The 12,120-nt window shown below is 40.0% G+C and overlaps 1 protein-coding gene, 1 long non-coding RNA gene and 1 other non-coding gene across 4 annotated transcripts in view; 2 read left to right on the plus strand and 1 right to left on the minus strand.

Moving 5' to 3' along the window:
* RNF149 (ring finger protein 149) overlaps nucleotides 1–9,913 on the plus strand; it is a 34,607-nt gene extending 24,694 nt beyond the window's left edge. Inside the window, exon 7 of one of the 2 annotated variants that reach the window (XM_038406818.2) lies at nucleotides 2,417–2,883. In XM_038406818.2, coding sequence (XP_038262746.1) covers nucleotides 2,417–2,475 — 59 coding nt within the window. In that variant the 3' untranslated portion in view covers nucleotides 2,476–2,883. Of the gene's footprint in view, nucleotides 1–2,416; nucleotides 2,884–8,951 lie in introns of those variants that run through there. The other variant, XM_038406834.2, reaches the window with a different exon arrangement.
* On the minus strand, nucleotides 3,702–8,958 carry LOC119857644. Its single transcript, XR_005293653.2, has 2 exons — nucleotides 4,994–8,958; nucleotides 3,702–4,590 (listed from the first exon to the last, which is right to left on the minus strand). It is a non-coding gene; the product is annotated as an uncharacterized LOC119857644 (long non-coding RNA).
* On the plus strand, nucleotides 6,017–6,132 carry LOC119850241. Its single transcript, XR_005290779.1, has one exon. It is a non-coding gene; the product is annotated as a small nucleolar RNA SNORD89 (small nucleolar RNA).
* Nucleotides 9,914–12,120: the final 2,207 nt, after the last annotated feature.

Here is a 12,120-nt window from a genome sequence, read left to right on the forward strand (position 1 = left end):
CATCCAGAGAACAGGTTTCTAAAAATAGTGGAAGTGGCTTTGCAAATTTGAATTTGCCAATCCCGGAAGGTGGTTGTCGTCCCGAGTCTCGTGGGCAGACTACCACTTATGTAACTCCCTTTAATCGTCTCTGAATGAGACTGATGCAGCATTGGAAATCTCAGGTCTACACATCCAGAAAGTGGTGGAAAAAGGCTTGTCAGGACAGGGCTAAAATGATATTGATTGATTGCCCTAGCTCAACTGAGACAGCAAGGGAACAGAGACCTGCTTCAGCTCTCAGATTGTAGGTGTCTTCCTGTGTCTTCAGATCTCTTGTCACAGCAACAAGGCAGTATCCTTCATCCAGAGCTTCAGTTTCTTCGTTTGACAGCCTGGGCTATCAGACTTTGACTAGTCTGGAGCAGTTTCGTTCCTCATTGATGCAGAGCATACTGCTTAATTTTAGAAAACTGTGTATTAGAAAGTGTTACTTAAAATGGGCTAGATTTCTTGCTTGAATGTGAGGAAAATCTGATTCTCCAGTGGCAGCTTCCATACCCTATATTCTGGAATATGTAGTGTACTTAAATCTGAGTAGCTAGCTAATTCTTTAAAAGTTCACCTGATGGCTATTTCAGCTTTCGTTCTGGTCAGTAGTAGATCACCAATTGTGCATAAATCTGCTAAAAGATTCATGAAGGGGTTACCTAATGTGTCATTCCATCTTGAGATCTTAATCTGGTTTTATCTGTGCTTTATGAGATCATCCTTGAACCTCTTGAGGGAGTGCTTTTATTTATCAAAGTGGTCTTCATTACTGCTGTAACACAGCCAGAAGGGTCAGTGCATTGAGTGCCCTGCTGGCTGCCCTGCCGCTTAAGATTTTGTTAGAGAAGGTGGTTCTTGGATCTGATCCCCAGGTTTTTACTAAAAATAGTGTCTGAGTTTCATGTCAGACAATAGATTTACTTTTGTCTTCCTTTCTCCACCTTATGCTAATAAAGGGGGAATCTCCATTATATGTTTTAAATGCCAGAAGAGGTCTTGCATATTATTTGGATAGAATGAAGAGTTTTAGGAAGTTTTGTTTAATAATCATATGGATCATAGTATATCTGCTCAGACTATTTCCAGCTGGGTTATACAGTACATCCTTCAGTACTGGAAACCAACAGAAGTTCCTGTGCCTTGTGTGGTATGCTCTTATTCGTCTAGAGCTGTAGCAGCATCTTTGGCTTGTCTTCAGCAGGTTCTTATTAGGGAAATTTGCAAGGCTGCTAACCTAAAAAGTAAGTGCGCACACTCACTAAACATTGTGCTCTAGATCTAGCTTCTAGAGTGGACGCTGTATTTGGCAGAGCGGTTTACAATCATTTAGGGCTCTGTGCTTCCGTGACTTCCTTCAGTCTCCGTTGACTTCTGCGGTGGCCAGTGTAGCTGATCCCAGGGCTGCCCAAGCAGCTGGCCCTGAGGACAGCCATAGCAGCTGCTGCTGGAGCAGCTCTGCAAACAGCCACTCGGACTTGCCCACAGCCAGCCACACCGGTGCTGCTGCAGCTGGCCCCAGGGACTGCCTAAGCAATGGCTGATGCAGCTGGCCCTGGGGACCACCTGAGCAGTCACAGGTTGGCGGTTCCCAGCAGCGGTCCCAGGGTGGCCTTCCGTAAGTATTCTTCGAGGTGTTACACGTGTCCATTCCATAACCTGCCCTTCTACGTTGGAGTTCTTTGGAAACAAGCAACTGAGGGGGCTGGGCACTCTATACTGGTGCTACAGGCACACTGCCCTGACGGGTACCACTGAGGGAAAAATTTCTAGCAACTGTGCTTGGGGCACATGCATCCTAGAGTGGAATGGACATGTGCAACACATCTAGAAGAATAACCGTTACAGAAGGGGGGGGGGGGAAGAGGAGTATTTGTGGCACCATAGACACTAACAAATTTATTTAGGCATAAGGTTAGTAACTGCTTTTGGGTTTTTTTTTCCCCTGCACCCTTCCCCTGTCTCAGCCCTGTTATGGTCTTTCTGAGTTACTGGTGGAAGGAACTGAGGTGGTGGTAGGTGCAGTGCCCCCTCCCCTGTATTTTGCCCCACAATCAGAATGTTCAAAAACACAAAGGAGGGGTGCATGTGCACTCTGAATTGGCACTGCTTGAAGGTTCTACCATTAGGTGCCAGCAGGTGGCACAACATCTATAAGTGCGACTATGCAGTCATCTCGAATTCTGGTTATAAGTAACCTTCATTTCCTGTGCACTGTTTTGCTTTGCCATTGAAATCAAAGGGAATTTTGCATGACTGACTGTAGAACTTGTCTCCAAATTGTTTCTTTATGGGATAGCGTCAGTAAATATAATAGCTTACCACATTAATATTTAAATAACCAATTTTAACAAATTATGATTTACATTTTATAACTCCCAATTTTTAGACCTGGATGGCAGTGATAGTCGGCATGGAGAACATCTGTCTAATGGAAATGCCCACTGAAAACTTCATGGAAGACTCTGATTAGACTGCTTAAAGAACTTCTTATTTAATTAGTATGAACTTTTGCCTAGTTGATGGGAAAAATAACAATGTAATTTATTTTATCTTGAGAACTTTTCTAGTTCATATTCCAAAAGGGCTAATAACTAAGAATTTTTTGTATAAAAAGGATTTTTTAAAACTAGTCTGTCTGATCCTATTAAAGATGCAATACCTCTGATATAAGAATTATTACAATGTCAGTGTGTTCCAGAGGGCTGTAACAAAGATGTAGACTAGGATGAGAGAACAGAATATAAAAAGTTTAATGGATAAATGTTGGTTACACTGTGTTTACGTTTAGCATGTACATAAAGCTGAAAGCATTTACAACACTACATTTTATTAAATTGTACTTGAAAAACATTACATTTTGCTGTAACGAGCTGGATGTTTAAGAAGCATGCAAAATAGATTGTGAAAATATCAAATTTCTTTGATATTACATGACATCTTCCACTCCTCCCACCACTGGATAAAAAATAATTTATCGCAACTTTCTTAATATCGTTGGTTCTTAGTGTTTTCCAACTCAGAGCTGAGTACTTAAATTTTTCCATCTCGTTAACTTCTAGCAGTAACAGTTGACTTCAGTGTCTTTTGATGGATAGTTTTAACGTGTTGAGCGTCTTGACTTACCTAGCATTCATGTCAGTTACCTCCCTCTCAATCTTTAACTTAGTAAAACAGAGTAGAAAAGGGCTATGGCTAGGGAATTTTTCTGTTTTAGACTTCCCTGATTTCCCTCTTACACTCTTGCCCCCATTTCCATGTACACAAGTTGGGATCCCTCCTTAAGATCTTTTTATGAAGCTAGGGATCTTTGCTTTTGTCCCAGAAACTAGGAAAATCCTTTTGGCTATTTTCCATTATGACTTTGGGGTTGTCATTAGTTTTTTCCTTTGCTAGATTAGCAGTATTGTGCCTTATAGTTGTGGGTGTGGTTTTTTTAAGCACTTATTACTAAACCCAAAACATCAAAGATGAAATATCAACCCTTCTTTTGACATCCTGTTCAGATAGTTGCATACAATAGATAGTATAAGGAAATGCTAAATTGTTTTGTAAAGAATGATGTATGTTTACAATACTGTGTACATTTTAAGTGTTGAATTCTTAGGCTTTTAGTACTGTCATGTTACAAATGAATGTATATGGTACATTCCTCAGACTTTGTAAGGTTGCTTAACAGTGTCTTTTGTCAGACATTTGTTGAAGTGCACTTTGTTTCTAAAACAATGTGTATTTGGAATGTTTTTAAGAAAATGAAAATATGCAATCCTTTTTCTAATTTGTATTGTGCTTCAGTTGGAGCAGTAATTTTATTTTAGAATGAATGTTCCAGAAATGAAGGGGTTTTCAACTGGGGGGGGAAAAATGAGCATTTACTTTACCAAACAGTTCATAATCAAATATTTGTTTTTCCAAAATGTTTTCAGTAGTGATAACTTAAGATTTGCCTCCTCCTTTTCCCCTCCTCCTCCACCCAGTAGGAGTGCCCCCTGGTTAGATTTCATGGAATAATTGTCAGGGCATAGTTCTCTCATTTCACCAGCAGATGCAACTTTTGTGATGCCTCTATCTGAGAAGCACATGGGGAAGTGGAATATTTAATAACTAACATCCTCATCTCCAAACAATTTTGAAGCATAGGAACCAGTATGCCTCCAAAGCAAGCTCATCTTTACTTCCAGCACTGCCTCTTTAATTTACTCTCTAATATAGCAACTGAGTCGTCTCCCTCTTCCTTAACACAAAGTTGAACATTCTTAGTGGATAAATGTCAAGAGGGTCACAACTCCAGCTCATCAGCCAGGAGCCTGTAGGAAGTTATCAGACACATTGGGAGTCTCCAGATGATGATGATGCAGATATCTGCAAGACATGGAATCCACATTGAAGGGAGCATTGTGGTGAGTAGTACAACTTCTATATAAGAGTAAGGCCTTACTTGAATTGTGGGATGATTGTCCAGTAATTGCGGCTGAGTGGTGGACAAGAAGTAGGGAATCACAGAAAAGTAATAATGGGCCTTCTTTAATTGTGGTAGTCTGGAAAATCCTATTTAAGACCGACCTATTTAAGAAAAAAATTGCTGGAACAATATAAACAAGAATTGTTATGCCTAATCATTTTTTTGATAACCAAACATTTTATTGCAACTATATTACAATCAAAGTGCAAGGCTGAAAGCAGGAGCCCCTTAGGCGGCTGGGATCCCCTGCTGTCTGTCAGCGGCACAGCTGAGAAAATTTAGGTGGAAATGTAATATTGTGGGATCCGCAATTTCTGAAATATCCTGAATTGAGTAGGGCCTTATATATAAGCCATAAAAAGTGAAAAGGAATGAATAGATTGTCTGCTCACTTGAAGAATAGCATGTAAGATTGGAGAGAAATGTGGCAAAGAAAGTTAAAGCATCTGCAAATTTGCTTATAAAATTTTCAGAGGAAGATTATGAAGCTGGCTCACAGCATACCTGCACTGTAGCACCCTCTGCTGGCCAAGCATGGTGCTCCCGACTTTCCTTGGCTCAGTTTCCCCTAATGTGTCATCAGTACATTCAGTGAGGCCAAATGAAAATACAAGTAAAACGTCACCACAGAGTCTTAGCTGGGAGATGGTCAGTCTTAGTTTATCCATTTCAACCTGGATCCAGTGCTTCCTTCCATCCGGGCCCTGTACTAGCAGAGTTCTCTCAGCACAGCTCTCTTCCCTGGAATCAGGCCTCTTGCCACTATCTGAGGAGAATCCTTTCCCAGAGCCAAGGGTCAGCAGAGCTATATCAACTGCAGCTCTTCTCTGGAGCAGTGTGTAGTTCCTGACAGGCTGGGCTTTCTGCCACTTTTTGGGAGTTCCTTGTCCCTAGAAGTGCACCTTCTGGACTCCTTGCTCTGGTGACTCTCCTGGGAGCATATTTCCTCAGGAGCTTCCTGTTTCTAGAACACTCTCATCCCCCAGCTGAGCCCTGGTAACTCTTTATCAGGCTAATTAGCTACCAATCAGCCATCTTAGATTTAATTATGTCCTGGTGGGTGTGGGTTGACTTCTCTTACAGGAGCCTGTTGCAGATAAGATGGCCCTTACTTCCCTTAAAGGGCCAACCAACCATTGACAAGCTGTTTCAAAATATTAAGTTTGACTGATTTAGAGGTGTTGTCTTGTAGAGCTTAGATGTGGTATCAAGGATTCCTGGCAATGTTTTTAGCTCCGCCACTGACTTTTTGAAACCATAGCCAAGTCACTTGCAGACAAATTCAGAAATGTCCATTAATTTTGTGCAACCCAATATTTGAGTGCTCAGCTTGACACCTTGTTGTTGTTCAAAGGTGTTGAGAATCCACAGCTTCTGTGAGAATAGTTACGGTGTCCCTCGTAGCTGATTATATATAACTCATTCAGGATTTATAGTAATTCTAATTATCAGTAACAATATCATATGATGTGATCATAAGGTATCCTCCTCTTTTGCTATGCCAAGCTTTGTAAGGACTTCTGTGTTGCTGAGGAATGATGACAATAAAAGGCCGAATTGCAGTGTCTCCATAAGCAGTTTGCTCTCTTTTGGAAGCACAATGACAAAGTCTCCCTGAAGCGAATTATTAGTCTGACCTCAGTAACCACTTTTCTAGAGGTAGGTGGAGAAACACAGGTGGTGGAAGAAAACCCTCTCTGGACTTCAAACGGTAGCAAAAGACTGTCAGAAACCTCCTGAAATACATTATTTCCCTTGTCATAAGTCGATAACCAGTCTAGTGTTACTATGTAAAGTGACCTCTAGATCAGTGGCTTTCAACCTGTGGTTTGAAGACCCTGGGGTCTGTAGACTCAGATTTCCAAAGGGGTCCACCCCTCCATTTGAAATTAAGGGTCCGCAAATGAAAAATGAGAACCACTTCTCTACATAAATGGGCTAAACAGTATTAGAATTAACTGAGAGAGATAACTGAGAGATCTTGCCTGTCCAGAACACAGGAATTGCCATATTGGATCAGACAGAGAGAGAGGACAAGGGAGAAAATGTTTGTGCCAGTATTTAAAGGTAAATGAGAACCTGGGAAATTACAGGCAGGTTAGGCTGACATCAGTCCCAGACAGTATCAGGAAAATACTGGTACGGGACACAATCAGTAAAGAAGGCAGTGTAACTAATGCCAATCAGTATTTTTTTTTTTTAATGGAAAACAGGCTAAGAACTTTTTTTTAAATAAGATTTCAGATTTGCTTGATTAAATAACTGATAAAATATACTTCATCTTCTGTAAGGCATTTGACTTAGTCCTGTATGACATACTGATTTTTTTAAAAAGTACTATTCAAATTCAACCACTCATATTATATGAATTAAAAATATAGTTAACTGAAAATGGGGGGGGGGGGAATGTAAATGGAGAATAGTCACCCAATGGGACTGTTTTAATGAGACCCCACAGGAGTCTGTTCATTGCCCTGTGTCATTCAGTATCTTTCAGTGATCAGGAAGAAAATATAAAATCATTACTGGTAAAACCTGTAGGTGACAAATTGGTGGAGTGATAACTGGCCCTTGATCACATGGTAAGATGTGCTTATTTGAATGTTTTTTTTAATACAACCATATGCAAGATCATACATCTAGGAACAAGTAATGTATGTTACACAAAAGATTTGACTATATCTTTGGAAAACAAGGTAGTCACCTGAACATGAGCTCCCACTGTGATGTTTTACCTAAGAGGGTAAACACGATCCTTGGGCATATAAAGTGATAGATTCCAAGGCCAGAATGGATCACTGTTATCTAGTCTGAGCTTTTGTAACACATGCTACAGAACTTAAGGTAATTCCTATCTTTTAGAAAAACAAGTAGGAGTGAGGCAGTGGTATTGCCTCTGTATCTGGCATTAGTGAGAATTATTGGGATACTGTGTCCCGTTCTGGTGTCAACACTGCAAAAAGGATGTTGACAAATTGGAAAGCCTTCAGAAGAGAGCTATAAAAAGATCTAAGGTTTGGAAAATATGCCTTTTTAAATTGAGGTTTTTTTTTTTAGTCTCAGTATAATTTATCCATGAGAAGGTTGACATAAATTGATCATGGTCTGCAGTACCTACATGGGGGAGTCAAGACTAGTTGTTTCTAAAAGGTATGCTATAGTTCCATTAAGCTATGGATTTGATGCAGCAATTATTGGATGAAGTTCTTTATCCTGTGTGAAGCAGATAGTCAGACTAGAATGATTCTAGTCTATTCTGGCCTTATTTTTTGAATTCATTATCCCAGTATTAGATGCTTGAGACAGGGTACCAAAACCCCTGCAATAGGTATGGGATAACCTGCCACCTGGGAAAGTTTCCTGTTAACCTATCAATGGCTAGAGGTTGTGTAAAACCTTGAAAACCATGAAGATTTATATCCCTTTCACAGCCCTTTTATTTTATTTTTTTTTTTAAATTTAGTACTATAATTCTAGCACCTTTTATAACCTCAAATCCCAATTTGAATCCTTGCAACTTCTTGGCCTCTATTATATTGTCAGAGTTACATAAGCTAATTTTGTGGTGTGAAAGGTCTTTCATCTGACCTCCCACTAGTTTACTGTGACTTCTGCCTCACTTTTTCCCTCTGTAAAATGGAACAATTGTGCCTTCTGGAGTGTTGACTGTCTAGAGAGCAATGTTGGTGATGGCTGCAGTTGGTTGCTTTGCCAGCTCTGGTTAGGATGGTTGTATAACCCCAAAGCAGGCTTCTTTTCTTTAGAGGAGAGTTTTTGATAAATTTACTATTAATAATGCCAGCAATTTTGAGACTAGATGTACAATAAATTAAGGCTGGCATATTCAGTGTGTGGAACCTAATCCCAAATATGGTACAGGCTACAAAGAATAAATGTGCCCTAATGTCAGCACTTTAGAACCACTCCACAGCATTTGGCAAAATTGGGAAATTGTGCTCCAGAAAGCTCCAAACAATAAGAGCGCTGCAGATCATAAGGGCAGGACTCATTGTGGAGATTTAAGAAAATCTAAGTTACCAGAGATGGGAGGTTGTATATAGCTTCCATCAGTGACTTTCAACATGTGCTATTTAATGCAGAACTACTTCTTGGTGGAAGACATGAGGTTATCCAATAGGGGAGTATCATCAGATCAACTCTTCTGCCCTTGGGAACAGAATGAGCAACTGGAGTTTAAATTGGGAGAAAATGACAGTGCTCTTAGTAGATTCAACCTAGCAGTATGGTGGAATTTGGCAGGTGCTGCCCTACAGATCAGAAATGTGACAGCCAGCAGCTAAATGAACAAGTGCTATTTTTCCATTGTCTGACTTCAGCCACAACTAGCAGTCTCTTCCCTTTCATCAGTTCTACAACTTCCAACACTGTACCAAAATAACATTCTAAATTACATAATCAAACCCTTTGTGCTATTTACTTAATATTCTCTTCTCTTGTACAGGTGACATGGTGTGAAGATTCCAGAACTGGAAATATAAATGATGCACATAAATCAAGTTCAATGTTCTCATGTATTCAAACTGGGTACTGAACTCTATTCTTGGATAACTTGCCATATGGCAAAATTTTGACCCAAGATTGTTTAAAGTAGGATACCTTTGATTGCTTGCATGTATCTGTATAAGGGAACTCATCACCAGGGAACTTAACAAGTCCACCTATACTCTAATTGGACAGGGATCTAATTTAGTAGGTATATCACTTATACTGTATTCCATCTACAACATGGTATTGCTGCATTTTTAATTAAAATATATTTCAGGCTGAAAAACAGGATGAGAAAGCAGAACTCCTACTGTATTTCATTAATTCAGTAAGTAGTTGTGAGAGCTTTAGTTTTTTTCTTAAAGCCCTAAGTCAAACTTAACTGAATTAAGTTTGATGTTTGATAGACTATCTGCAAGTAATTGCTAGTTGAACTTGCTCACTGAGTTACCAGTTGAAGGTTTCTTGTTCTTTCAGTCACCAAGTGGAATCATCTGATATTAAAATTATCATTTTCCTGTTAAGTTTTTAATGTGTTCGTGTTGAGTCCACTGGTGGGACTGCCTTTGATTGGCGACAGAGGGCTGCTTTTGGTCTAATGCTTAGGCAAACATTTAATCCCCAGAAATAACTTGCTCAGACTTGATGTTGAGCAAAACCAGAATGAGTAAACTACTACTCAGTCAAACTGTTTGACTTTGATAATGGCAACCCTACTGCTAACTTTTTAATAAACTTGGTTGCATTGATTGGCTTCAGCACATCAAACTTTTTTCATTGTATACTTTAAACTATTTAAGAAAATGTTGAATTCAAGTGTGTATTTGAAGTTATTGCTAAAAAAACCCTTAAAATCCCATAAGTTGTATGGGCTCATTAAATATAATGGTATTAAAAAAATAAACACACCTTAACTGCTTTACCTTATTATTCCAGCTAGCTTTTCATTTGCTTTACGTACAACTGGCTCTTCACCTTCTTTCCTAAAGATGCTAGAGTTTCAACACTGACTTCAATACTAGGAAAAACTTGCTTTCTTTACGTGTTGATAGGAATGCAGAAGTGGTAGTCTTTTATTGTTAAATCTGGGTTCAGATCCTAGCTGAGAGTTGCAAGACATCCCTACTCCCTGAAAGAACAAGCCAGCTTCAAGTCCTATATAGCCTCTCCCACTTCCTCCTCCTCAGTTGTCTGCCCTGGGGCATGAAATCCTTCTGAAGCTAGGTGGGAGCAGGAGTACTTGTGGAACCTTTAAAGACTAACAAATTTATTAAAGCATAAGCTTTTGTGAGCTACAGCTCACATCATCAGATGCATAGTAACAGGAGTGGCTGGGTCATTACACACAATCTATTTCCTGAAGTTAAATATCCTCACACAATCAGTTAGTCCTGCTACCCACCTGAACTAAGCAATGATGTGATAGATCAGTTGCCTGGAAGCAGTCACCTTCTCCAGTACCATAAAAGAGAATCCACTCTGAGAGGGGCTGCTGCTGAAAGCAACAAGACAGGGCTGTGCCTCTAACAGCCCTAGTTTTGAGGGATTGTTAAACTCCCTCAGCACCAGCTTTTAGGGTTTCCTCAGAACTAGTCTGTGGCACTGCCATACCCTTCAACACTGGAACTTTTAGTCCTGCCTCAAAGTGTGTCAGGTCAGACTGCAGTACAAAGAGCACCACCTCCTGTAAGGACAAGACAGCAGTTATGCTACAAGTACACTGAACCCTGTGCAGCACTCTCCTTCAGGGAAGCAGCTGATGCATGGATAACATCTGAACTAGTGTCTTTCCTTAGATTACTTGGGTCAAGACATCCCAGGGAGCCAGTCATAAAAGTTCTGCTGGGCTCCCATATTCATGAAAAATTTGTTAGTCTTTCACAAATGCCAGCTCAGCCTTCATCTTTATAGGTACCTAACAGTGATCAGTCACCAAACCCTTGGCCACTCCATCTCAGGTTAAGGGTCACATTAAATAATTATTCTAGGATGAGTACTTGTGGCACAGCCAAGACTAACATTTGGGCATAAGCTTTCATGAGCTAAAACCAACTTCATCAGATGCACGTCATGAAAAATCCACCCACTCAACATGAGTGTGTTGCCATACCAACTGTTACAAGACTAATCAATTAAGGTGGACTATTATCAGCAGGAGTAGAAAAAAAAAACACACTGAGCCAGAAGTCGCTTACTCCAGGACAGGCCCAACAAAGAAAGTAACGGAACATAACTAGCCATCACCTTCAGCCCCCAACTAAAACCTCTCCAGCACATCAAGGATTTACAACCTATCCTGAAGGACAATCCCTTACAGACATCCCCCAACCTGAAGCAAATACTTACGAGCAACCAATCAAACACACTAACCCAGGAACCTCTCCTTGCAACAAAGCCCATTGCCAACTCTGTCCACATATCTATGCAAGAGACACCATCATAGGACCTAATCAGCCACACCATAAGAGGCTCATTCACTTGCACATCTACCACTGATGTGCCAGCAATGCCCCTCTGCCAGGTACATTGGCCAAACCAGATAATCTGTATGCAAAAGAATAAATGGACACAAGTCAGGCATCAAGAATTATAACATTTAAAAACCACTCCGAGAACACTTCAACCTCCCTGCTCACTCAATTTCAGACCTAAAAGTCACAATTCTCCAACAACAAAAAACCTTCAAAAACAGACTCTGAGAAACTGCTGAATTGGAATTAATTTGCAAACTGGACACTTAAGTTAGGCTTGAATAAAGACTGGGAGTGGATGGGGTCATTACATAAAGTAAAAACTATTTCCCCATGCTAATTTTTTCCCTACTGTTACTCACACTTTATCAACTGTTTGAAATGGGCTATCCTGATTATGACTACAAAAGGTTTTTTTTTCCTCCTCCTGATAATAGCCCACCTTAATTGATTAGTCTCTTTACGGTTGGTATGGCAACAACCATTTTTTCATGTTCTGTATATACATCTTACTGTATTTTCCACTGCATGCATCCAATGAAGTGGGTTTTAGCCCACGAAAGCTTATGATAACCCAAATAAACTGGTTAGTCTCTAAGGTGCCACAAGTACTTTTTTTTTTTTTTTTTTTTGCTGATACAAACTAACAGCTAC

Source organism: Dermochelys coriacea, chromosome 1 (assembly GCF_009764565.3).
Source record: "Dermochelys coriacea isolate rDerCor1 chromosome 1, rDerCor1.pri.v4, whole genome shotgun sequence".
NCBI classification, from domain to species: domain Eukaryota; kingdom Metazoa; phylum Chordata; order Testudines; family Dermochelyidae; genus Dermochelys; species Dermochelys coriacea.